A 26,079-nucleotide genomic window follows, 5' to 3' on the forward strand; every position below is an offset into this window, starting at 1 on the left:
CTAGAAGAGGAGGATCTATTAGAGGGGGCAGGAGGAAGCGAGCCCGTGGGAAGCGCACGTGTTGGCCCGGAAATTCCTGTGTCCACTAGGTGACAACGAACGCACTACTAGCAGGGGGCAGTACGGTGGCCGGGCTGGTAGGAAGCCGGAAGCGGCTCTCCCGTGAGGCGTGGCTGAGGCGCTCTTGCCCGGTACGGTGGCCGGTGTGTAGGGCAGAGGGCAAAATCTCGCGCGATCGTGCTAGCGCCGGCGGGGACGGGGCGGTGCTGGCGGCGGGGGCGGGGACCCGGAGCGGGAAGATGGCGGCGGCGCAGGAGGCGGACGGGGCCGGCAGCGCCGTGGTGGCGGCCGGGGGAGGCGGCTCCGGTCAGGTACGGAGGCCGAGAGGGGCCCGAGGGGTTCTTCCCCACCCGGCGGCCTCCCACGGGGCGTGTCCTGCCCCTTCGCGCGGAATCCCGTGCATTGGGGGCTCCTTGCCCAAAGGGACCTTGAATACCGGGCCCAGGCGGGGCCGGGCGGCCCAGGAGGCCGGACAGTGCGGGAAGCGGGACCCCGTTGCGCGTCGGGTTCCCTGCACGCTCGCGCCGGGCGGGCACCAGGCTCACTGCTCGAGCCGGAGGCTGTGGCGCGGAGGGGACGCAGACTAGTACCCAGGCGCCCTGGGTTCTCGACTCGGCGATTCCAGGCTCCGAGACCGTTCCTAGAGTGGTCTGTCGTTCAGGTCTCTCTCGCAGTGCCTGACGTTTGGGCAGTAATTGGTTAATTGGGAGTTTTGTAGCTCTGGGGAAGTCAGGTAATCGTCGTGGGGAAGGGCACAGGCTGACAGACCCGTTTTATAGATGGGAATCCAAGCAACAGAGAGACTAAGGCGCTTAGAGAAGAGCCCCCAGTTCGGGTTTGGGGTCTGTTCCGTGTAGCAGTTACCAGACATTGCTGACCCAGGGTGATCAGGACTGGGATGGGTGTGCTTTTATCGTAAACTAATCCTGTGGCGGAAGCAGTCCAGGTGCTGCTGCCTTCTGACCCATTGCCACCTCAGTTAAACTGAGGGTGCAGTACATACTAGCTAGTTCAGGCAGCCACCTTTCAGGCATTTAGGGAATTGGATGGAGTGACAGTGAGGTGCTGTCGACCCACCCACTGAGATGTCACTGACATGTGGGAGGCAGTACAGGGGAGAGCAGCACAAGCTGGGAGGGGAGAGCGAAGCTGATTTTCTCTGTGACCTTGTGCTAGTTCCTTTCTCTCTTTGGACCCTTTTTCCCCAGTGGTAAAAGGAGGGGTTGGACAGGAGGGTCAGGCATGTGATGGGCCACAAAGTTGGCTATGGCCGTGTCCCTGGCTTCAGTGGAGTGGGAGAGAAGACTGACACGTGAAGAATTATAATCCTAGATGACTAGGGTGGTGACGGAAGTCTATGCCAGGGACTGAGGCTGCCAAGAGGAGGGGCAAATAATATCACCTGGGAGGACACCAGGATAAGATTCGTGTGATAGAGCCCAGCACACCTGGTTCGGCGTCTTTAACCGGGGCCTGGCCTGGGGGTGGCATCAGGAAATGTTTTGCTGAGTTAGCAGTGGTCCCTGTCTTCAGGGGTTTCCCAGGCTTGCAGAAAGAGAGTCTTTCCCCCTCTGAGTTTCTGTGGTGGGGGTGATCAGCGAGACTAGGACCCAGGTCACCCCGATTGCCCCGAGCTCACAGATACCCCCTCCCCCATTTTCTCTTGTGCCACCTCTGCTTAAAATCTTTCAAGACTTATTTCTTTGCCCTCAGGATAAAGTACAAATTCTTTAGCAGATCAAGGGCTTACATGGTCTGATTTTTCTTCAGACTACACTAGGATTTTTCCACCTCAGCACCGTTGACATTTGGGTTGGATAATTCTTCAGTGTGAGGGGCTGTCCTGTGCATTTGGGGATGTTTAGCAGCATCCTTGGCCTCTACACACTAGATGTCGATAGAACACATCCCTCCCCAGTTGCGATAACCAAAAACGTCTTCAAATGTTGCCATATGTCCCCTGCGTGTGCAAAATTGCAACTCGACGGAAAGAGCATCAGCCACTCTGAAGCTCTTTGATTTCCAGGAGTGTGCCTTGCCGACTCTTCCTCATAGCCTTTGCACATGGTTCTCCCTTCTTTACCTGGTCGAGCCTCACTAATTCTGCACATCTCAGATGTTTCCTTGCTGAGAAAGCCCCCTCTGACCTTCTCAGACTGGCTTCCCACAGCCCCCTGGGTTCCCCGTCCCAAGCCCCGCCCACTCCTGGTTGTCACTGTCTTTCTGTCTCCTCCACTGGACTGGGAGCCCCTGGAGGGCAGAACTGGGACTGTCTTGGTCATCACTGTGTTTCCAGCACTGCCCAGCTGAGGATGGGCACAGAGCAGATGCTCAGTGTTTGTGGAATGAATGGGACTTGAGGCGGAGGCTGGGCCTAGGTGGAATTCCCTCCCACAGCCCCCTGGGTTCCCCGTCCCAAGCCCCGCCCACTCCTGGTTGTCACTGTCTTTTTGTCTTCTCCATTGGACTGGGAGCCCCTGGAAGACAGAACTGGGACTGTCTTGGTCACTGTGTTTCCAGCACTGCCCAGCTGAGGACGGGCACAGAGCAGATGCTCAGTGTTTGTGGAACGAATGGAACTTGAGGCGGAGGCTGGGCCTAGGTGGAATTCCCATGGCGGATCCAAGCGCTCGCTGAGGACGTGCTGGAAAGCCTGTCTTCACACTCCCAGCCCCGGCCCAGGCTCATGGTCTCAGCCACTTCCTGGGCCCCTTAGTGGGTTTTCCTGGGGATTGAGTATGAGGTTGGACATGCAGGTACAAGGGCAGGACCTATGTCTCAGTCACTGCTGTGTCCACCACCCTGCCGCGGCCTGTGGGGTCCAGACAGGCCTCTGCAGTCTCCTGCTCCAGCCAGCCTGCTCTTCTCGCCATCGGCTCAGATACGTGCCCCACAGCTCCGCCATTGAGCTAATGCGTACTGAGTCCCCACTATCGGCTAGGCCCCATGCTAATGCTGGGGATCCAGAGCCCTGCCCTCTTGGAGCTCACGTTCTGTTTGAGGGTTTCAGGATAGAAGAATGGACAGGGGCTTACAGTGAAGGAGATAAATAAGAAAATACATAGTGAGTCAGATGGCAGTCAGTGCCATGAACAGAGATAAAGCTAGGAGGGGCATTGGAAGTGAGGAGTGGATAGCGGGGTTGCAGTTTAAACAGGGTAGTCTGGGAAGGCCTTTCTGAGGAGGTGACATTTGAACAGAGACTTGAAGGAGACGAGGGAGGGTGGCACGCAGATACATGGCGGAAAAGCCTTTCAAGTAAAGGGAACAGCCAGTGCAAAGGCCCTGAGGTGGGAGGTGCCTAGTGCAAGGGAGGAACGGCCAGGAGGCTGGTGTGGCTGCAGCTGCCGAGTGAGGGGTGAGGGGAGAGAGGTGGCAGGAGGCAGATCAGGCGAGGCCTTGGGGCCATGGGGAGGACTTTGCCTTTGCTCCGGGGGAAATGGGAGCCGCAGGAGAGTCCCCTTGTTTTATTTTATTATTTTTTTTAGTCCCCGAGGTATGATTTAAATACCGTAATGGTCGCCTTTTGTCAGTAGAGAGTTGAATGGCTTTCGTACATCTGTGCAGTGGTTCAGTACAGGTGCACTACAGTGCAGTACACTTCCCCGCCCTCAGAACATTCCCTGTCCCTTCGGTAGCCACTCTCTGCCTCCGGCGGTGTTCTTTTTATTGCTCAGTAATATTCCATCGTGTACGTACATCACAGTCCGTCCATTCCCTTCTCAAAAGGCAGTTGGGTTGTCTCTGGCTATTGTAAACAGTGCTGCTGTGGACGTTTGCGTGTGATCTTTCGTGTGGTCGTGTGTCCCCGTCTCCCTTGGGTGGAGACTCAGGATGGGACTGCTGCTTTGTATGGCCGGCGCACGTTTAACTTTTTAAGCATCGACCATGTTGTCAAAGTGGCATCTCCATTTTTCCCAGCCGTGGTGTGCAGTCGTTTCAGCTGCTCTGTACCCTCACCAACACTTGTGACTGTCCGTCGTTTTCATGATGGTCATCCTAGTGAAGTGACATCTCGTGGTGGTTTTCATTTGCGTTTCTCTGGGAGGGTTTCCAGCCAATTCGTCCACTATTTGGGATAAGAGAACAGACCTAGGAGCCGGCCAGATGTGTTTTCAAATCCTGGCCTGGCCTCAAGCTTCCATTTCTTGATCCAGAATCAGCTCAGACTTGCTGGAAACCCTTGCTTGGCCCTCCAGTGCTCCCAGGAGCCAGGCCAACTGTGAATGAGGGGTCCCTATGTCCGTCTGATTTCGCCTGACCCTCGGCCAACTTCTGCCCTGAACCTTTCCCTCTCCCCAGCGCCTCGTGGAGGCCTCCCTGACCCCCCAATTCAAAGTAGGGCCCTGTCCCCCACCTCCGTTGCTGTCATCTCCCCCTGCTTGCTTTCTCCAGAGCACTTTTCCTGTTTACTATTTTTAATTCTCCTGCTTTTTCTGCAGGTGTGCTTCGCTCTATACCCTGAGCTCTGGGAAGGCGGGGCCCAGAGCTGTATGGCCACCACCGGCCCCACTGCCTAGCACAGGGCCTGGCACACAGTAGGTGCTTAGGAAGTATTTTTTTCAACACACAAAGGAAATCTTTTCTGAATAGAACTTACCAGTATTTTCATAGCCTGGCCCTTGGGTCATAGAGGGGAAGTGACATGCCCAGGGTCTCATCATCGGGGACTGTGGGACCAGGCCCACGGCCTCGGTCTGTCAGACCCAGGGTCTCCGCCCTTACCACAGTGCTGTCCTGTACTTTGGGAGATGATAGGGAAGAGCTCTTGCTGGTGAAGGGGACAGTAGGTGACAAATGACACATCTAACAGACGCTGACCTCAGCTCTCTGGCAGCCCCATCTGGCCGGGGGTGGGGTCTCTGTCCCTGCTCCCCAGAGCTTTGGGAGCCAGCAGCAGAAGATATTGCAGAGGACCGGACGGCGGAGACCCCAGAGGGGGTGGATTTGGGTGGCTGGGGTGTGCGTGGCCAGCCCTTCAGGGAGCACTTGTTGATTCCACAGGTGTTCCCGAGCCCCTGCTCCGTGCCAGCCCTGGACTGGGTGATGCTCCCACATGACTGACCACGACAGTCCTGGTCCTGCCTCTTAAAGGCTGAGGGTGAGGGGACAGAGCTGTGGGAAGGAAGAGGGCAGGACCGGAGGGTTAGCAGGTGCAACGAGAGGAAGAATTTCCCCATCTTGGGCTCTTCAAATTTGATATCATGAAATTCTCTGCTTCCGAGCTTCTGTTTCTGAGTGAAGAGTCTTCCTCCGGAAAGCCCCAGCCTGCCTGCCCCCTTGTCATCCTGCTGCTGTTCTTCCTGAGTGAGGCAGACGAGCGGCTTCACCTCCCCGAGCCTCCGTGTGCCCGGCTGCCGCATGGGAACGTTCACAGGTTCTGGCCACCAGGGCGGTGTGCGCTGTGTTTGCTGCACGCACCTCTGTGCACACACAACAGTGTGGCGCATGCTCTATCTCACCTGCTGGTTCAGGAGCTCCAGGAGAGATGGGTGCTGCACAAGGTCGGCCACAGATAAACCTTTACCTTTCAGATAAACCCAAGCCTTGCAGAATCTGCCATCTGCCACGTTCCCCAGCGTCACCTCTTGGCATCCTTACATCCTGGGCTCTGGCCCCAGGGAGCAGTGGACAATCCTCAGAGTCAGACTATGTCTCTCACCTTTGTTTCTGCACCTGCTGCTTCCCTCAGTGCCTCCTCTGCACTGGCCACTTGCTATATATTAGGTTGCAGCTCTGATGTCCTATCTCTGACCCCCCAGGCTGGACCAGGTCTGCTCTGTGCTCACCCTGTGCCAAGGTGGTACCTAAAACACAACTATGCCTCAGGTTGCATCCTCTCTCCTCACCCTGGCCTCTGTCCTCTGCAGGTGACCAGCAATGGCAGCATCGGGAGGGACCTGCCATCGGAGACCCAGCCCCAGAACCCACCACCCCAGCCAGCACCCAACGCCTGGCAGGTCATCAAAGGCGTGCTGTTCAGGTGAGCCAACGTGGTTTTGGTTTTGTTCATGTTCATTGAAAAAAGTTAAAATGAGAAAAGCATATCATTTCTCGGCCTTTTGGCTAAGATAAGTGCAAATAAGAAAAGCATAAAGAAGTAAGGAAAAAAATCATCGAGGATAATCATAGTTACCATATTGATGGAGTGGCAGAGAGCCTTTTGTTTTTTCTGTATGATAGAGTTTTTTTTTTCATGTGGTAAAATATACCACATTATTAATATTCTAGGGCTGCTGTAACAAATAACCCAGACGGGGTGGCTTAAACGACAGAAATTCATTTTCTCACAATTCTGAAGGCTAGAAGTCCAAGGTCAAGGTGTCAGCTCGTCTGGTTTCTTCCGAGGCCTGTCGCCTTGGCTTGTAGACAGCGGTCTTCCTGTGTCTTCACATGGTCTTTCCCCTGCGTGTGTCTGTGTCCCGACCTCCTCCACCAGTCCTATTGCATTGGAGTCCACCCTAGGGAGCTCCCCTAGCCTTAATCACCTCTTTACAGTCCCTCGCTCCAAATATAGTCACTGAGGTATGAAGACAAGGACATCACCATGAGTTTTGGGGGGGTACAGTTCAGTCACAACATGTATGTTACATAAAATTGACCATTTTAGCTGTTTTTAAGTGTAGCGTCGAGTGGCATAAAGTACATTCACATTTTGTACAAGCAGCGCCACCATCCAACGCCACAGCTTTTTTCTCTTCCCAAACTATAACTCTGTCCCCATTAAACACTAACTCCTCATTTCTCCCTCCCCCCAGCCCCTGGCACCCACATTTCTACTTTCCGTCTCTGAATTTGACTGCTCCGGGTACCTCATTTAAGTGGAGTTGTGTAGTCTGTCCCTTCGTGACTGGCTGGTGGGGACCCTCTTGTGTGTGGATTCATGCAGTTATTCCTGGGCAGTGGGAGCCCAGGGCCTGCCTTCTCTCAGCCCAGCCTCTGACTGGGCCCCGGAGAGAAACCGGGGTGGGGATAGGGGTTGGAGTGGGTCTACCGTGGGTTCTGTCTCTGCCCGCCTAGACCTGGTAACAGTCCATTTGCTTTTCTTGCTGAAGAGGTGTTTTTGCAAAATGGTCAAGAGACCAGGCCATGCAGTTATTATCAGCTACAAGGAACTGTAGGACACAGTTGTTTAACACAGCCATGCCCTTGGCTGGAACGTTCCTACGTGGCCATGGCCAGATGCAAGGGGGCCTGGGAAGTGTGGTCTTTATTTTGGGAAACCGAGCACCCTGCCGAAAAGCAGGAGTTCTATTACCGAGGAAGAACGGGACAGTGGTTTTGGGAGGCAGCAACGACTCATCTCTTCCTTGCTATCTTTTTAGTTGTGTCCCCCTAAACTTATAAATAATTTATGCTTATTGTACAAAATAAAACAATTCAAACAGTACGGAAGAGTATAAAGAAAGTAACAAAAAAGTACAACGTATTGGTGGTCATCCCATAAACATGCTCGTAACTGGCCGTAAGTGCGATATGTAAGGATGCTCACGGTTGTTCAAAATAGAAAAAAAATGAGTAGCCCGCTTGCCCAATATAGGGGATCAGCTACTGAAATTTGGGAGGCAGATAGCATCAGACTTTGAGAGCACAGGCCTGCTCTGTCATCTCAGCTCCCCGCCTCTGAGCTGTGTGACCTGGTGCCTGAGTTTCCACCTCAGAGAGGAATCCCGACCGTTAGCTCACAGATCATCAAAAGGATTCCATGAGAATGCATGTCAGCTGGGGCACAGGAGCTGGCACACGCTCAGAGCTGGCCACGATTGCTTTTCAGATTGCTTTTGTTCACTGTTTAAAAAAAAAAAAAAGAGCAAAAAACCTTAGAGCATATATTATAAAGAGGAACAGCCAAGAAATAGCCCATAATCCTCAGCGCAGTCACTGATCACTTTCTAGTTCAGTACAGACCTGTCTACCTACTGTCCTCTGAGAGCGTCACACGGGACCCCGAGAAGCTGCGCTCTTTGGCCAGGACATGCATACGTCATTCCTGACATGTACCCCAAGCTTCTTCAGCTGTGGGGCTTCTGTCCCTTCTGTCCATTCTCCTCCCCATCGACTCCGTGTCCAATAGGACTTAGAATTTTCTTATATACCAGTTTCTCTTTTTCGTGCTTCAAGCAGCTACGAATAAAGATTATTTTTATCTTTCCTTTTGTTTTTACATGAGCGGTACCTTATGTTACACAGTTCTGCACTTTGATTTTTTTTTTTTATTAATAATATATCTTAGAAATGTTTCCACATCAGTACATAAAGGAACTTCCTTCAGATGGGCATTTTTAATACAGCCATGGCGGAGGCTAATTTCCTTCTCTTTCTTTACAACTGGGAAGTGCTAAACATTGGTTCAGAGTCTCATCTGGGGTTATTAAAATAGAATTTAGGGTTTTTTTTCAGTCGTGTATGAACTCCCTGAAGCTTCAAAGAGATTGCGCTGAAATGGCCTTTTTGGGGGGCAGAAAGTCTGTGGTTCTTAGCACATCCTCAGATTACACCAGTGGTCACCTGGAGAGGGGGTGGGAACTGGGCGGGTAAATGGGGTTGAGGGGAGAGTTTTCATTATACATCTTTTCATATCTTTAAAAATTTTTCCTAACCCTATTTGAGGTGGGAGGGAGGATTTAGTCTCTTTTATTTGCTTACTCTGTAAAGTTGCAAAGCGTTAGGTGAGGGCTTGTCTCCTGTAGGCCTGGCATCCTTGGGCAGGGCTTTCTGTCCTGGGATGCATGGATGGAGGGCAGTGTCCATGAGGTATCTGAGAGAGTCTCCAAAACTGTGGGAATATGGGTACACGCATGTTCTTCACGGGGCTGGGGATCTAGAATCCTAAAAAAGTCTGGTCTAGTCTGCCTTGTTTTACACAAAGGGACTCAGAAGTATAGAGGGGTGTAGACCCCCGTAGGCCACACACTAAGCCAGGACAGAGCTGCCTTTGGACGTCCCTGCCCCCAAACTCTCCCTTGGTGTATTCACTCAAGCGGGAGCCTCTCTTGGAGGTGGAGGGGTCCCCAGAGATATCAGTTCTAGACCGTCCCCAGCCATGTGCCCTGGGGACTCCTGGGGAGGCAGCGGATGGCTCAGCCGGGCCGTGGCCCCTGAGACCCCGGACTTCGGGGTTCCATGGCTTCTGCAGGCAGAGACAAGTCCTCGCATCTGATCCTGTCCTTATGGTTTAGGGCTCAGGAGGGAGGCACCCCACCCTCACTAGAATTCCTTCCTACTGTTCTTCCATTCCAAAGTTTTATGTATGCCTTTTTCCTATAATGAAAATAAAAATAATAACGAACACTTCTACTTACTGAGTATGTATCAGGCTCCATTTTAGAGGATATATGTATCATTGCATATGTGTGTCTCAATGCATTTAATGCTTGTAAACAACCTTACAAAGTAGGTAGCGTTCTATCCCCATTTTGACTGTGGAGGAAACAGGCCTAGAGAAGAATCTGCCAAGGTCACACAGTGTCAGGCAGAGCTGGGTTTCAGATCCAGGTCTTGCTGCTTAGAGGTGGGCATTTAACTTCTTTGCTACATAGCTTTTATACCTGTAATTAATAAGTACTTTTCTCATTTAATAATTAAATAGCTGCTGTGTCTGAGAGGCCTGAATTAATACGATATTTATTTCTCTGTCACGTACCCGTCTGGACGTGAGACCAGGATTCTGCAGTCTTCTGTGACCCAGACCCCTTCCTGCTTTTTGTTCTACCATTGCTAGGTGTTGCCCATAATCCTCATGGCCTAAGATGGCTACTGAAGATCTAGCCATCACGTCCACATTCCAGGAGGGAAGATGAAGTCAAGGAGAGGGATGTTTTGCTCTTTAAGGACATTTCCCAAAAGCCCAATATAACACATTTGTTTTTCCATTTTATTACCAAAACTTCACCCCGTGTCCACACCCAGCCGTAAGTGAGGCCAGAATCGTCTTTGCTCTGGGTGGCCAAGGGGTTCAGCTGAAATTTAGAAGTTTTCTTGTTGAGGGAGAAGGGGAAGATGGATATTGGGGCACAACTATCGATCTGCTGCAGTTTCGCTTGGGGGCTTTTATATTATTCATTAAAAAGAAATGCAGAAAGAAATGCACAAAGGAGGTCTGCTACTGTATCGGTGTCGATCCTTTTACGTACTGATTCTGCGTGCTGTTTTTATTGTGCAGAATTTCCGTATCGCGTTTTGAAGTTTTTTGTTCTGTTTTTGCTTGCCTCTACCCTGCTCCCCCAACGAAAGGAATCCATTTTAAAGTCTGACGTGTATCATTTCATACCTTTCTCTGCATATACAGGTTGGGTGCGTTTTGTTTGTTTGTTTGTTTGTTTGTTTGCCTTTTGTCGTGGTGAACACATGTAACATACAGCGGACCATTTTGAGTGGACAGTGCCATTGTGCTGCCCTCACCACCATCCATCTCAGAACTTTTTCACCTTCCCCAGCTGACACTCTGGACCCATTAAACACTCGCTCCCGTTTCTCCCTCTCCCCAGCCCAGGTTTGCTGTTTTTTAATATAGTTCGTTACCCAAAAATGGACTCTATCTGTGTACCTACCTTCATCTGGCCTTTTTTTTTTTAACAGCATATCCTGGAAATACCTTCCGTTCAGTTACAGTTCGAAGACCATGTAATATTAGGTTGATTTAGTTTTGTGAATTGAGAAACTGACTCTTAAAACAGTTATTTTAACTGAGATAGAGTCATTTCGTTTTTGTTTTTTTCTGTCATGTTATTCTGAGTATGATACTTCTGAAGCTCCCTCAGAGTTTTATAACACATTCTGAAACTTCAGCGTTCCACTGAGTTTAAACGTCGATTTTGCTTTCCACTGGTTCTCACTCCTAGTGTCTCTTGTCCTTGTGCACCTGGCTTACTTTTGGCTGTGTGTTAATCATTATACTTGGGAAATTATTTATAGGAATAATTTCAGGCCTAGGATGAACACATTTTTCTCTAGAGAGGACTCGCTTCGCTTCTGCTGGCTGCCTGGGGTGTGACCCATCCAGGGTCTCCCTGTGCCAGGTCCCGAACTTCGGCCACGCCGACCTGGTTTGCGACTCCTGGGGAGCCGGGCCCTGGCTACTTCCCCTTGTCCTGGGCCTGGAGCCCTGTGGTCCCTTGGCTTTTTGTAGGGTAGGCCTGTGGTTACCTCGCGTAAGCCCTGGGCTAGCATTTCTTTCTGTCACCTATCCAAGTACTTAGCAAATGTCCTCAGTTTTCACAAAAAGAAGCTTCTGGTAGCCCTTTACTTCTTTGGGTTCCAATCTTCTCTTCAGATTTTGCCTGGTGAATCTTCAGTCATCCATCTTCGGTGCTTTTAAGAAGACATATTTATGTAGGTTCGTGTGTAAACTTGATTAAAAATGTGTGAAAGATAACATATGAGCAGTATATCTTTTTGCTATATCAAGATATGTAATTGTATGTATGTTATTAATATTGATATTCTCAGTGTATTCATTTTTATTAAGCTTTTCCAAGTCGTTTCCAGCAGGAGAGTTGGTGCGAATAACCTAACCCGCTGCTGCTAGCAGTCAGGACGAACCCACCTTCTCCCGTTCCATTTTTTAAGTTGAAGTTCTAAAATGTTGCTCTCTAAGGCCCTGGGCCTCTAAAATGCTGGGATTCCAGATCCTTAGGATCGTCTCACTCTGGGGTTCCAGGGGCCTGGCACATTAGGGTTCCCAGGTCTCAGCTTTTGAGGGTCCCAGGCCCTGTGGCCACCAGGAACTCCCGGAGGACGCCGTGGGAGGTCTACGTAGAGACCACGGCCGTGCCAGATTCCCACACTAGCAAACAGTGGCATCCGGGGTCTCTCTGCAGTCATGGCCTTGGGGGCACCTTGTCTTCTCACCAGCCCTGTGACTGCCTTTTCAGGGACCCTCCAGTTTGGTCACCAGCCCCGGGTCAGGCCCTCGCAGGTGCTGAGTCAGAAGGCGGTCACGTGGAGCCACATCAGAAAGAAGAGGCTGTAACTCACCACCTGCCCTGCTTCTCTCCCCAGGATCTTCATCATCTGGGCCATCAGCAGCTGGTTCCGCCGAGGGCAGGCCCCTCAGGACCAGGTGGGCCCCGGAGGAGCCCCGCGCGTCGCCAGCCGCAACCTGTTCCCCAAAGACACTTTAATGGTAACCGCCGGCTGGGAAGCCAGAAACGGGAGATGAGAGCTTGGGGGAGGGTGCGGAGGAGTGACATGGGCAGTGGCCCGGTCCCTGGGCACTGTCAGGCTCGTGAACAGGTCCAGGGATGAGGCATTCTGGACCGGTCGCTCAAGTGACACCCGTAAGGAAAAAGTAAATTCTTTTGGTTTTGTGGTGGTGCCGTCTCTGGGGAAGAGGGACATCTAAGGAGTCACTCAGTTGTTTAAAAACTATCTGAACAGGGTCCTTAGCATCTTTTATTTCAAAAGTACGTTCAGACTGTCACAGTTACAGAGGGAGGTGCGCAGGGGAGGGAAAGGAAGGGTGAGGCCGAGAAGAGGCGGGGAGCCGGGCAGAGACGGGCTGAGGGAGGACCCGGAGCGGCCGGGTTCAGGGACACCCACGGCAAGTGTTGAGACCCCAGTGATCCCAGCTCCCCCCACCTCTGTGGTCCTCTGCAGCTCTGGGATTGTAGTTGGCAGGGTGACCACTCTCGGCTGTTCTTTGTCAGTAGGCCTTCAGGGCGCTGGAGAAAGATGGCCATGGCGTCTTGAGAAAGGGAGTTCTCGGAGGCCCAGCCGCCTACACGCTGTGTTCTCAGTAGCCGGCCGATGCTCCCGCAGGCCTTGGCTGTGCTTAATCCGTAAGCCTACAGCGCTCCGAGCAGGAGGGCCACAGGAAGCCAAGAAGGGAGGGGATAATTCAGGGAGGTGCTGACCCTCCGTAACCCCAAATTCCTACCGCCAGGCCGGCCATTCTTCAGTTCTTTTGCTCATAGACGTCACAGACTCAGACCGGACAGACGTGGTAGAGGTGTGAGAGAAGCTGCCACTCTTCTCCTTGCTGACCCCTGCTGCTTCCCACAAAGTTGCTCACATTAGTACGCCGAGCGCTTCCCTGGCTTGTCGTCTCCTCCTTATTAGTCAACCTCCCGAGGCTCCTCAGCAGCCCTGAGTCCCCTGTCCCCTCCCAACAGAACCTGCACGTGTACATCTCAGAGCACGAGCACTTTACGGACTTCAACGCCACGTCAGCCCTCTTCTGGGAGCAGCACGACCTTGTGTATGGTGACTGGACTAGCGGCGAGAACTCGGACGGCTGCTACGAGCACTTCGCTGAGCTCGACATCCCACAGGTGGGGACAGCCGCCGATTCCTGGCCCCGGGGCTGCGTGGCTCGCGCTGACGGGCCTGACCTTGAACCAGCTCCCGGTCCTACAGCCTGGAGCGTAGGTTTCAAGCCTGGCAGTGCCCTCGGTGCACGTGCTGTGTGGCCACCGGCAGGTTCCCGAGGTCTCTGGGCCCTGGTCTCTCCACATCTGCATATGGTTTAAACCAGTGAGATTAGCGATCATCCTTGGGGGTGTCCCGTCATCACTAGTTTGTCAGGCGGCCCAGTTTGAAAATAACAGCATTGATTAAGTGCTTGCTGTATGCCGGGTACCAAGCCAGGCCACCAGCTGTTCCAAACTTCCCAGCAACCCTATGAAGTGGGAACCATTATCTCCATTTGACTCATGAGAACACCAAGGTACAGAGAGGTTAAGTGACTTCCCCAAGGTCACCCAGCTAGTGAGAGAGTTCAGCTCGGGCTGTCTGGCTCTGGATCCTGGCAGCCCCAGGTTCAAATCCTGCCCCCTTTGAGAAGCCCTTCCTGACACTCAGGCTCAGGCAGGTACCCCCTCTGGGCTCTCCCACCCAAGCCCTGGCCACTCTGGGGGGTTGGTATTACCTGGACATGGATCTGTCCCCACCACGGGACTGAGAGCCCTATGAGGGTAAGGCTGGGACTGTCGTCACTGCTGTGTTCCCAGCTCTGCCCAGCACAGGGCTGAGTGCAGAATCAATGAATGCTGAATAGTCAGTTAATTTGATGACTCAATGAAGTTGACATCTCCTTGGGGATGCTGCCCTCATTCATTTCTTCCTAGCAGATCTCGGGGGGTAGAAGGGACACGTCTGCTCTGCCTGTCTCTCTTGGTCTTTCGGGGTGGCTGGACACAGGGTGTGGTGGCAGTCTTCTGAGGCAGATGGGCTCATCCGTGCTGAAAGGTGCCTCCCACCTACTCACGCCCAGCCCTTGGGGCCCGCCCAGGTCCTGGTGAGCCCGGGGTGGGGGGAGCAAGCTGGACAGCGAGGGCTGCCCTCAAGCACTGGCACCTGACCATCCTTCCCAGCTTTCGGGTAGGAGGGTGTCTCAGTTGTACCTGATTTTAATTTATGGAGGTGACCGAGTGAGCACACAGAGAGTCCAGTGCCACTGAAAGAAGAATTCATTGCTTACATTTCCCGAGAGGAGGGGGCCCGCCACGCCACACAGGGCCACATGGGGTTCGAGCAGGAGCAGAAGGAGCGGGGGCGCCTAGGTCACCTGCTTCATTGGGGCTTCTGTGGGCAAGATGAGGTGGGGCAGTGGAAATGGCCTGGGACTGGCTAGTCTGGTCTCTAGATTTCTGGTACATGCCCTGGGTGACTGAGGGCAGCTAGATGTGTGAGGCAGATGAAGTAGGGGATAGGGCTATAGACCTGGGGTCAGTTGGTTTGCGTATAAGAGACGTGTTGCATGGCAGGCGAGTTGTTTTTCATCTCCGGGAATTAGCCCTGCAGGGCCATTTTCTACTTAGCCAGCTGGGTCCACCGAGATGTTAAAACAGCACGAAATATAAAAAAGCGATGAATGCAGAGGTGGACTCTAAAGGCAGGGAAGTGAGGAGGGTGCGGCGTGGCCAACCGAGTCCCATCTCCACAGGAAGGTCAGGCGGGGGGCTCAGGTGCGCCCTCACCACCCACCCGTGCCCCTCATCAGTGTCCCCATCTGTGTCTGCTGGGAGTGAGCATAGTCCCCGCTCTCAGGCAGGAGATAGGGGTAGAGGTACGGGCAGAGAGGCGGGACGCAGATGGCGACAGGCAGAGCTGCCCAGAGCCCGCAGACGGGGTTCGGATCCACTCACTCACTGTGCGTCTCGTAACCCTCTGCCTAAGCCCCAGTCGGCTTGCGTGGGAGGTGGGGGTGAGGTCTTGGCATGTTTAGGAATGAGAACCCGCTGGGCTGGGCAGTTACCATTCGAAGTGCTCAGAGCAAGGTCCGGGCCCTGCTGTTTGACTGTTGAATGAACTAAGGTCGCTGACATTCCTTGAGCTCCTACTGTGTTCCCGGCTGACTCGCTGGGTGCTCTGGGGTGATCCCGACGGTACTGCTAGGCCTTCAGCCCTGACGACCTGCATCCTGCTGGTGGGCACTGAGGTCAGCGACGGGAAGCCCAAGGCCACACACCATGGCATGCCGGAGCTGGGATCCGAACCTGAGTGTCTGTCTGACTCCAGTGTTTGGCTCTTAACCACTCACCTTCACTGCCTGCCGGCCTGAGAACAGGGCGGGGAAGCCGCTGGGGTGTGTGTTGGCAGAGGCTACAGCGGTCCCTTCTCCCTGTCTGCCCCCTTGCAGAGCGTCCAGCAGAATGGCTCCATCTACATCCACGTCTACTTTACCAAGAGTGGCTTCCACCCAGACCCCCGGCAGAAGGCCCTGTACCGTCGGCTCGCCACTGTCCACATGTCTCGGAGTAAGTCAGCCCCGCAGCCCAGACCTCCAATCTAGGCTCCGGCAGCCTGGACACTGCTGGTGGTGCAGGGCCTCTCACCCCAGGTCCACAAGGGCAGGCGGGAGTCCTGAGCCCCGGGAGCCCCGGATTGACGGGCTGCACATGGGGCCTCTGTGGACACCTCTCGCGCAGATGGGAGGTCAGTGGGCTTAGGAAGAGCAGCTGGACAGAGGGCTGTTGAAGGGGAGGTGATGGGGCCGGCTGGTGCGCAGTACTGGGCCTGGTAGAAGTCGATGCCTAAGGATAGTCTGTGACTAGGCGATAGAGTGACTGACACTCTAGAACTGCAGTCCCCAACCTTTGTGGCAGCAGGGTCTGATGCTCCTATGAGAATCTAATGCCTGATGATCTGAGGTGGAGCTGAGGCCATGATGCTGGCGCTGGGGAGCGGCTGCAAGTACATGTGAAGCTTCGCTGGCTTACCCGCTGCTCACCTCCTGTGGGCAGCCCGGTTCCTAACAGGCCATGGACCGGTACCGGTCTGTGGCCCAGGGGTTGGGGACCCCTGCTTTAGAATAGTCTGTGAATGGACGATGGATTGATTGAATGAGCAGAGGGAGAAGGGAGGAGCTTTGAGACTTTTTTCATCCAGCGTGAGCTCTGATCGCATGTGTCAACTCAGCCTGTGTGAATGGGTGGTGCACGTATGCACTGTCCTTAGGGTGTCTTTTGGGACAGTGCCTGGCTCCCAGGTGGCCCATTTGCACAGGTCCTGCATAGCTGTGCTGTGAACGCTCGTTCCCGGACACACACCTCCGAGCAGTCCCCTGCATTTTCAGAGGCCAGGTGCCGAGGGCCCTGGCACTGGATAAGGTCCTCCATTCTCGTTCTCGCTGACCACTGGCTGGGGAATCTCAATCAGATGGACAAACCCCTGGGACTGTGAGTGATCCTCAGGAAGCCCTGGGTCAGGCTGGCCATTTGTAACAACCTTATATTGAAACAGGTTTTATCTGCCCAGGGTATCTTAAAAATATTTTTAATCTCTTGTTCCAAGTACTGTTGATGTTTGAACAATGCAGGGGTTGGTGGTGTGACAGCCCTCTGCACAGTTGAAAATGCACGTATAATTTTTTATTTCCCCAAAACTTAGTTGTCCCTCGGTATCTACAGGGACCTCGGTATCGTTGGCTCCCAAAATCCATGGATGCTCGGGTCCCATATATAAAATGGCGTAGGTCAGTGCACACTGTCGGCCCTCCCCCTTACGGATCAAAAACAATACAGGTATTTATTTTTAAAAATCCACATAGAAGGGGACTTTCTCAATTCAAACCCTTGTTCAAGGGTCAACTGTATGTGGTTTAAAATTCAAATAATCAACAAAATAATGAAACTCATAAGTCTCCTGTTCCTCCTTCTCCCCCGCCCCCGGTTCCCATCCCCCAAAGGCAGCTGCTTTCAAGTTCATTTAGGCATTTCCTCTGCTGCTTAATCCCCAAAGCATCCAACAACAAGATAGCACAATTACTTGGTTTTTCGGTTTTAGATACTATGTCTTGACCTCCTACTCTGGAAGAGGAAATCCCAACACAGGAACATAATTTCGATTAAGTTAATATTCAGCGTTCAGGTGACTTGGAGTGTGTGACTCTTATTTACATCTGAACTACACAGCGAAAGTAGTTTATTTTTTCCTTCCTGTCCAGCTTCTTGTTTTCCTTGAAATTAATGAGTCTTGGCATGTTTTACTCGCTCTTTGTGTCTTTGTCCATTGTTTCTTGACTGGCAGTCATAGGAATCTGTCCCGATATTTGAGTTTCAGCAGATCTGGAGAAGCCTTTCTCAGAAAGCTCTGTTCCTCTCCTGTGAATTTTGTTTATTTTATTCTGCCTGTGGATTTGGTGACAATCCATCGGCCGTTTCGTGTGGCACAGTAACAGATGTACTTCTGTTCGTGCGGGTTAGGTCTTTCTACTTCTTTTGGTACAAAAACATCCCAAAAGATAATAATTTTTTTTTGTTATTATCTACACTGGATGAAACAAAATGTTGTTGACTCTATGCCGGTCCCCAAAACTGATTTGGAAAACTCCTGCTATGTGTGCTGAACACTATTCTAGGTGGGTGTGTGTGCAGTGTGCTCTGCGTGATGACCCGCGCACTGTGAGCTGAGGGGCTGTCCCCACAGACGTCCTCAGAAGTGAGATTTGTCAGGGGTCTGGGGTACATGTGCCTGACGCTTCAGAGGTTGCCTTGAATGTGACCCAGGTGGGTGGCTGCTCGTGTGCATCTTCTTTTTTTTTTTTTTTAGGAAAGGCCACCCTTGGTTGACCTCACAAATTGCAAGGACCTCACAGATTGCAATCCCTTATATTTTTCTGTTTTTTACACCTACAGCACCTGGTCTTCCTAGGTGGTCTCCCATCTAAGTACTAACCAGGCCTGACCCTGCTTAGCGTCCGAGATCAGATGGGATCGGGCACATTCAGGGTCGCGTGGCTGTACATCACGTGCATCTTCTTTATCTCCATCAGTGCCAGTATTTTGTGGTTTTATCTTAGGCGAACGTGATCTGTGTCGCTGTGTGGCCAGGTAGTGTTTCTGGTCACTGTGACAGATGTCGGCATTGTCTGCAAAACAATTTACAGCTAGTGGACCTGGAAAGCCCACCAGAATCAAGATCACTCAGGCTTGCCTCATAGCCGGGACCCCTTGGAGCTGGCCACCCGCCAACTCCAGGGCAGAGCATGAGTGAGAGCAGAGGAGCCCCCCTTGTCCCCAAAGGGCCAGCAATCAGTACTTTAGAGCAGCACGGCATCCTAGAGACATAGTGCCAGCCAGAATCATTTTAAGTTTTCTAGTGGCCACATGAAAAAATAAATAAACTAAAAGAAACCATGAAGTTAACGTTAATAATAATTTTATTAAAGTCAACACATTGTCATTTCAACATGTAATCAGTATAAAAATTAATGAAATTATCTTACCTTCTTTTTCTTCTTCTGCACTAAGTTTCAAAATCCGGTGTGTGTTTTCCGCTCCCAACACATCTCCATTTGGGTCAGCCGGTTGTCACTGCCCACTATCCTCACGTAGCTGGCAGCCACTGCCTTGGCTGGTGCAGCTCTAGAATCTTTAACGTTGAGGAAAGAGGGCTCTTTCCTCCTCACAGAAGCCAGGTCTGTTTTTATATTATAATCTCATCCAGGTCCTGCCAGGTTGTAGAATGTTCTCCACCAGAGCCAAAGTCTCCTGCACCCCGTCCTCCAGGCCCCTGGGTCCCGGCAGACACAGCTCCTCCCTCCCCTGGACAGCCCCTCCTGGGTGTGGAACAGCAGCGAGCATGTCCCCTAGGATTCATTCTTCAGATTGCCCACCCTTGCTTGTTTCCTGCTCCCCCTGGTCATGGGGGCGAGATCTCAAATGTGTTAATAGTGATAGAAGTAAGGGGTGGGCTTATTGTTAGCAGTAAGAGCAGCAGGTCCTGGGCCGAAGCCCTAAGTCCGTTCCTGGAGTGTTTTTGAACATGAATGTGTACACGGGGTCTTGGCTCTGGATGGGTGGGAGGGATCTATACTCTGTGGTTTGTGTAAATGCGTCGTGCAGGGATGCTCCGCCTGGCTGGGCTCTGAAGAGCAGAGAGTTTACAGTGGTCCTACCAAGAAGTGGTGGGGATTTTAGCATCATTTTCCAGAAAAGGGACTGGGGCCCAGGGAAATGACGTAGCTCACCAGCGTCCCTCAGCTCATGGGACACAGGGCCAGGATGTGACTCCTGAGTCCTCCTTTTTGCCAGTTCCCTCTCCCATTTTCACATCTCTCCTGGCCTTTGGGGGCAGGATGGAGAAGTCACAGGAGGGGCAGTCTGCATATTGTCCTGCATAAGGCAGAGCTGAAGAGTACCCAGGCAGGGTCGTGGGGAGATCGCGGTTCAGGGGGCAGAGAGCCTGGCCTCCCCAAGAGGAAGTGAGGTCCACTCCTGCTGGAGGTGTAGAGTCCCAAAGTATTTCTCACACTGGTGGCTCCGGGCCTTCTCTGGAACTGTCCCCAGCCAGCCTGTTTACGTTCACCTATTCTACTAGTTGTCACTGGGCACCTGTGCAGGGGGTACGCCAGTGTCCAAAGCAAACCCTCCTGGGTTGAGGGGACAGACAGCAAACAAGTAAATTGGCAGTGATGGAGAGCTGTGAAGGAAATACGGGGGGGAACATGTCTGGGGAGCCTCCTTGGGCGGGGTGGGCACGGACATCCTGTGGAAGGGGGTCATTTAACCAGGGACTCGAGAGTGAGAAGGAGCCAACCAGGAAGGTTCCAGCCGTGGTGGATACGGGTCAGGGGGACGGAGCAGCGCATCTGAAGGCCCCAGGCTGGCACATTTGAGGAGAGAGGGGTGAGGTGGGCGAAGGTGGCTGGGGTGAGGCTGCAGGGGGTGGGCGTGAGCATAACAGTTCCCCTGCTCGAGCAGTGGGAACCTCTGGGCTTCGGAAGCAGCGGGAGGGCGCAATCAGACAGTTGGTTTAAGAGTTTTCGGCTGCCCTGCAGAGAAGCCAGATGGAGGCACGGGCTCCGCCAGCAGGCCGGTGAGAAGGGGACTGTAGTCGCCCGGGAGGGGGACTTGGTGTGGCTCAGTGTGGGGCCCTGGAGGTGGCAGCTGTGGTTGGAGTGGAAGCATGTGCTGGAGGGGGCGTCCTCAGGATAGGCAGGATGGAATGAACACAGCAGATTCTGGAGCCAGAAGACTCCATGTTTCTGCCCGGAGCCGTTTGGTGGCTGTTGGTATCACTGCAAAGACGGGGAAAGCGAGGCCGCTGAGGCTTGAGAAGGCAGGCAGCTCAGGCCTGCTGGCCACCGCTGTCACCAGGTGGCAGATGGAAGAGTGGGAGCCGGGAGACCGGTGGGCAGCTTTTGGTGGCAGAGGTCTGGCTCCACCAGGGGCCAGCAGGTCTTATGTCCACTCCCTCTCCCCTGTCCCTGCCCCTTCCCGCAGTGATCAACAAATACAAGCGCCGGCGATTCCAGAAAACCAAGAACCTGCTGACGGGAGAGACGGAAGCCGACCCGGAAATGATCAAGGTAAACCCGAGGGGCCGCCGTGGGCGCTCATCTGGCCCCCCACCGTGCTGCTGTGGACTCGACTCGGTCAAGCCTCCTCGCCTCTCTGAGCCTCAGTTTCCCTCTCTGGAAATGGTTAAGAAGCAGAGCTTCCTCTCAGAGAGTTGGGAGAGTTCCGGGGGAGGGTGGGTCCCATCGCTGTTCCCATTGTCAGATGGGGAGACTTGCCCGAGTGTCATTGCCAGGAAGTGGCACGGTGGGATTCACACCCAGGCATCCAGGCCCCCAGCCCAGGCTCGGCCGGACACAGAGTAGGGACCGATAACCGGGCTCCCATGGGAATTCTCCCTGGCTGGCTGGGGGCCAAGAGCCTTCCTCTCCCTGCAAGGAGGTCCCAGGCAGGAGGTCCCTGAGTGTGCAGGCCGCACGTGGTGCCGGCTCTGCCACCCGGCATGCAGTTCCATCCGATGTGCAGGCCCAGGCTTTCTGCTCCGTCAGGCGGCTCGGGGTCCGGGGTCGCAGGGTCTGCTGTAAGGGCGGGCTTGGGGCCAGCTGGGTCGCTGTGGCGGTCGCTCTTCTGCTGTCGCAATTGTCACGGGGGCCCTTGAGGAAGTGAACAGGTGCCTCTGAGCCCTACCCCCTCCATTCTTCCCTCAGAGGGCTGAGGACTATGGGCCTGTGGAGGTCATCTCCCACTGGCACCCCAACATCACCATCAACATCGTGGACGACCACACGCCGTGGGTGAAGGGCAGCGTGCCCCCGCCGCTGGACCAGTGTAGGTCCCCAGCCCCCGGGCTCCTGACCAAGCCACAGCCTGGTCTCCTGGGTCTCCTGGGTCTCCTCTGGGCTGGGTCTTTATCTCCCAAGCTCCCCGCCCTGCCCCTCCCCTCCTAAACCCTCCCTTCCTCCCTCGCATACCCGCTGTGACTCCAGCACTGACCACCCAGTATGCCAAAACCGGTCTGCGGACACGGCTCCCACAGCCCACAGTCTGTTTTCAAAAAATATGCATCAGTTGCTGACTTTTAAAATTGGGGCAGCATCTATTAAAAACCCAGATTTCCGACTTCTTTGACAAAACCCTGACGTGTGGTCACCCATGGGGCAGCCGTGGGCTGGAGCTGAGCCAGAATCGTCCCCTTCATTGGGGCTTGCCTGGCTATTCCTGCCCTGTCCCCTTCACGGGGGTCAAACGGCCCTTCACCTCCTCATGGTGCACCTGAAAAATGTCCCACCTTCCAGTCTCTGTCAGGGGGTCCCATCTCAATTTGCCGCCTTTGTCCTGGGAGGCCTGAGGGGTCTCTCCACCCTCACGGTACCTGCGATGCCAGCCCAGGCTGAGCGGCGCCCTGCCCTTTGCGCCTGCAGACGTGAAGTTCGATGCCGTGAGCGGCGACTACTACCCCATCATCTACTTCAACGACTACTGGAACCTGCAGAAGGACTACTACCCCATCAACGAGAGCCTGGCCAGCCTCCCGCTCCGCGTTTCCTTCTGCCCGCTCTCGCTCTGGCGCTGGCAGCTCTACGCCGCCCAGAGCACCAAGTCACCCTGGAACTTCCTGGGTGACGAGCTGTACGAGCAGTCAGACGAGGAGCAAGACTCCGTGAAGGTGAGGCGGGGGCCGGGGGCTTCCCAGCGCCCTCCTGGGCTACGGGACGGGAAGGGGAAGTAGGCCAGCCGGAGGACCGGGGACCTTTGGCTCCCTTGCCCGGTTTCACAACCTCTCAGGCTCCCTCCCTGCCTTCAGCCCTGGCTGCCCCTGGGGATCGCGTCTCCAAGGCTTCTGCGGTCCTCTTTGCCGCGGCTTTTCTGTCCTCCCGGCCAGGCCCTCTAGGTCCGGTCCTGCCCCTGCCTGCTTCTGTCCCATAGCTCGTTTCTCCCAGACTTCGGGCTCTGACTCTGCTCCCTGTCACTTGTGTCCTTGACAACTGCCTGGTATCTCCCTCCTTCTCTGCCTGTGTCTGTGATGTTGAGACTCGGCCGTGCCTGCCTGGGGCTGTCGTCCGCGTTGGGCTCCTCTCTGACTGTCCTCTCGGTCACGCCGCCTCTCTCCCCGTCGCTGTCTCTGTCTCGCCATCTCTCTCCGCATCGCTAGCCTGCCTCTCCACTTGCCTCTCTCTCACGCGCTTCCCTCCCGGCCAGTGCATGCTCTCCCTCTGGGAAGCCCAGGGGTCGGGTCTGTAGAGAATATCAGCAGGTCCTCTCGGGGTCCAGGAGGAGAGAGGGGTGGGCTAATGCAGGTGCTGGGTCGGTCAGTGCCCTGGCGAGGGCACGGCAGTGCTCACGGGCCCCTCCCCCCCAGGTTGCCCTCCTAGAGACCAACCCCTACCTGCTGGCGCTCACCATCATCGTGTCCATCGTCCACAGTGTCTTTGAGTTCCTGGCCTTCAAGAATGGTAGGGGCGGGACCCTGGGGTCTATGAGAGGCTGTGGGGGTGGGCAGGGGACGGGAGGGTGCCTGGCGGGGGGATAGGGCCTGCCCCCTACCTTTTCTCCTCCTTCCGCCTAGGTCCTCCCCCTACCTTGGGTCTCTCAGCCCCTCTCCAGAGGTTTAGTGAACTGGTGAGGGCGATGGCCCCAAAACTCCCAGTCCAGAAACTCCCATCCACTAGGCATTGTGCCGGGGGAGGGGCCGGGCCGGGGAACTCCAAGGCCAGGAGCAGGGAAGCCCCAGAGCTGCTCCCGTCACCCTGCCCAGCAGGCTGCCCACTGGGGAAGGTCCCTCAGAGCTGGGTGGGTGGGGCCCACCTGAATGGGAAGGTGACAGCCCTGTCCTCAGAAGGCCCCTAGGTTCCAAAGACCAACAGTGGTGATGGCCAGGGTTTGAGGGCTACTGGTCACATGCCAGGCACTGTTCTGCGGGCCGCCTCCAGTGAGCTCGTTGAGTCCCCGTAGTCACAGCCCCGTCAGGAAGCTCGTCGTTACCCCTACGCTCATGGCGAGGAAGCAGGGGCTCAGGGAAGTTAGGTAACTTGCCTGCAGTCACACAGCTCCCAACGGGCAGAGCCAGGATTCGGACCCAGGCGGCCAGCTCAGCACCCACCTTCATCCTCTAGGCCCTGCCAGCCACTCATTCCTTCCTGCAGAACCCAGTCTAAAGGAGGCCTGCTGCTCCGCAACTTCTGAAAGTGGCGGTAGTGACAGATGTTATTATTATCAAGACAACATTGCCATGGCTGAGCATTCCATTCTAGATTGTCACATCAAAACTGAACAGAGACCTAGTGAGCTGGGTCAGCTGGGGTCCCTCTTTTCCTGATAAAAAAGGCACAGAGAGGGTGGTCACTCACCCAGGTCATGCAGGGGTCTGGGTCCTGGGCAGGCCCCACTTTACACCAGGCTTGCTGCCTCCCTGGTCTGGAGCAGGACTCAGATCCCCTCGCCAGAACCCCGTCTCCACGTGTGTTCTTCCCGGTCAGGATTGGGGGCATTCTGTGAATGTCCCTTCAAATCTCAGGGTCTGAGCGGGAGCCTGCCGAGTGTTCGAGAGCTTTGGAATCAGAACCAGGGCGGGGCGGATAGCCAGCGTTCACAGCCCTGTCACCGAGTGCAAAGCTGGCCCTCTGTGACCTCGGGCCTGGCGACGCCTCCCTAAGACAGGCGTTTGCGGGGTGGCCTCCTCTGGCTGCAGGTGTTCGACGCTCAGCCAGGCAGGGTCAGACAGTGCTGTTACCTCCATGTGGCTGACAGGACAACCAGGGCTCAGAGAGGGGCTGACCTGGGCCCCTTGGGCGGGGTCCAGCAGCCGTGGAAGGAGCTTCGGTTTCAGACCAGAGCCTGGGGCCCCTCCGCGTACCCCAGATGTTTGTGGGCCCCTTCCTCACAGTTTCGGGACAGTGGGCTGGAGGAGGTCCTGAAGCGTGTGTCCCAGGTCTTCTCATCCGGGGAGGTGGCCCGGCACGAGGGTGGACAGCCTAGATCTGGTGTCACACAGACCCAGCTTTCATCCAAATTCCGCCAGGCCAGGCTCTGAGGCCTCAGGGAAGTGGCTTCTCTGACGGCCCTTAGCACCTGGCAGGTGGTGAGCACTTGGGATGTGGCAATGGTGGTGGGTGGTGAGCACTTGGGATGTGGCAGCGGTGGTCATCACCAGTCAAGGGACTGCGCCCTGGGGGTTGTTGGGCGTGAGGACTGCAGAGGTCCTGCCTATCCGGTGCTCCAGCAGAGGCTTTACATGGGAGCGGAGAGGCATGTGCACCCCTCCCCCTTGGCCTACCCAGCACCTCCCCAGGGGCCTGAGGAGGGTGGGGCCTGAGGGAGCCACAGGAGGCACTTGGCTCAGCCTCCCTGCTTCCCCCCAACTCTCGCACACAGACATCCAGTTCTGGAACAGCCGGCAGTCCCTGGAAGGCCTGTCTGTGCGCTCTGTCTTCTTCGGCGTCTTCCAGTCTTTTGTGGTCCTCCTCTACATCCTGGACAACGAGACCAACTTCGTGGTCCAGGTCAGCGTCTTCATCGGGGTCCTCATCGACCTTTGGAAGATCACCAAGGTCATGGATGTCCGGGTAAGGCCAGGCTGCCATGCTGTTTCGGGGGCCACCAGAGGTGGGGGGGGTTGTCCAGTCAGCCAGACCCTGGAGCTGGCCCTGGGGGTTTCCCAATGCCTGCCACACTCCCAAGACCAAGGGGGTTTTCACACCAGGGGATTTTTCGGGTCACATGGGGCAGGGGAATTAGGAACGGTGAGGAAGGACAGGCATGAGGGGCGGGACCCGGCATGGCAGCCGACCACGGCCTCCGTCCCTGTCTGTAGCTGGACCGGGAGCACAAGGTGGCAGGACCCTTTCCCCGCCCAACGTTCAAAGACAAGTCCACATACGTCGAGTCCTCAACCAAAGTGTATGATGACGTGAGTGTCCCCCACACTGGGCCGTGGGGAAGGTTTCCAAGCACCACACACTCCTGGGGTACTGGGGTATGGGCAGGGGGGGAGGGGCAGGGCATCTGCCTGTTGACTGACGGGCCCACGCTTTATGGCCTGTCACACCCTCTAGTGTCACCCACCTGCCATGTATACTTCCTAGCTGAATCCAAAGTTCCCAGGGCCACCTGGAAATTCCCCCAGGCCGACCTGCCAGACCAGGTGTGGGTGGGTGAGGATGAGGAACGGCTGCCAGGTGGGGCCCAAGGAGCCGGGTCCCAGCCCCACCCTGTGCCCCACAGATGGCGTTTCGGTACCTGTCCTGGATCCTCTTCCCACTGCTGGGCTGCTATGCCGTCTACAGCCTCCTATACCTGGAGCACAAGGGCTGGTACTCCTGGGTGCTCAGCATGCTCTATG

General features: G+C 54.8%; 1 protein-coding gene and 1 pseudogene across 1 annotated transcript in view; one reads left to right on the top strand and one right to left on the bottom strand.

The window, feature by feature from the left end:
* The first annotated feature begins 257 nt into the window (after positions 1–257).
* The window catches only part of CLPTM1 (CLPTM1, transmembrane protein), a 27,505-nt gene continuing 1,683 nt past the window's right edge, over positions 258–26,079 (top strand). Inside the window, exons 1-12 of the mRNA XM_006911789.3 lie at positions 258–371; positions 5,931–6,043; positions 12,061–12,184; positions 13,173–13,331; positions 15,641–15,758; positions 20,727–20,812; positions 21,449–21,569; positions 22,163–22,407; positions 23,101–23,194; positions 25,113–25,303; positions 25,552–25,647; positions 25,962–26,079. Of these exons, the coding sequence (XP_006911851.1) occupies positions 300–371; positions 5,931–6,043; positions 12,061–12,184; positions 13,173–13,331; positions 15,641–15,758; positions 20,727–20,812; positions 21,449–21,569; positions 22,163–22,407; positions 23,101–23,194; positions 25,113–25,303; positions 25,552–25,647; positions 25,962–26,079 (1,537 nt within the window). The 5' untranslated portion in view covers positions 258–299. The remainder of the gene's footprint in view (positions 372–5,930; positions 6,044–12,060; positions 12,185–13,172; positions 13,332–15,640; positions 15,759–20,726; positions 20,813–21,448; positions 21,570–22,162; positions 22,408–23,100; positions 23,195–25,112; positions 25,304–25,551; positions 25,648–25,961) is intronic.
* Positions 18,129–18,247, bottom strand: LOC112479689 (annotated as a pseudogene).

The sequence above is a fragment of the Pteropus alecto genome, unplaced genomic scaffold, assembly GCF_000325575.1.
Source record: "Pteropus alecto unplaced genomic scaffold, ASM32557v1 scaffold194, whole genome shotgun sequence".
Taxonomy (NCBI): domain Eukaryota; kingdom Metazoa; phylum Chordata; class Mammalia; order Chiroptera; family Pteropodidae; genus Pteropus; species Pteropus alecto.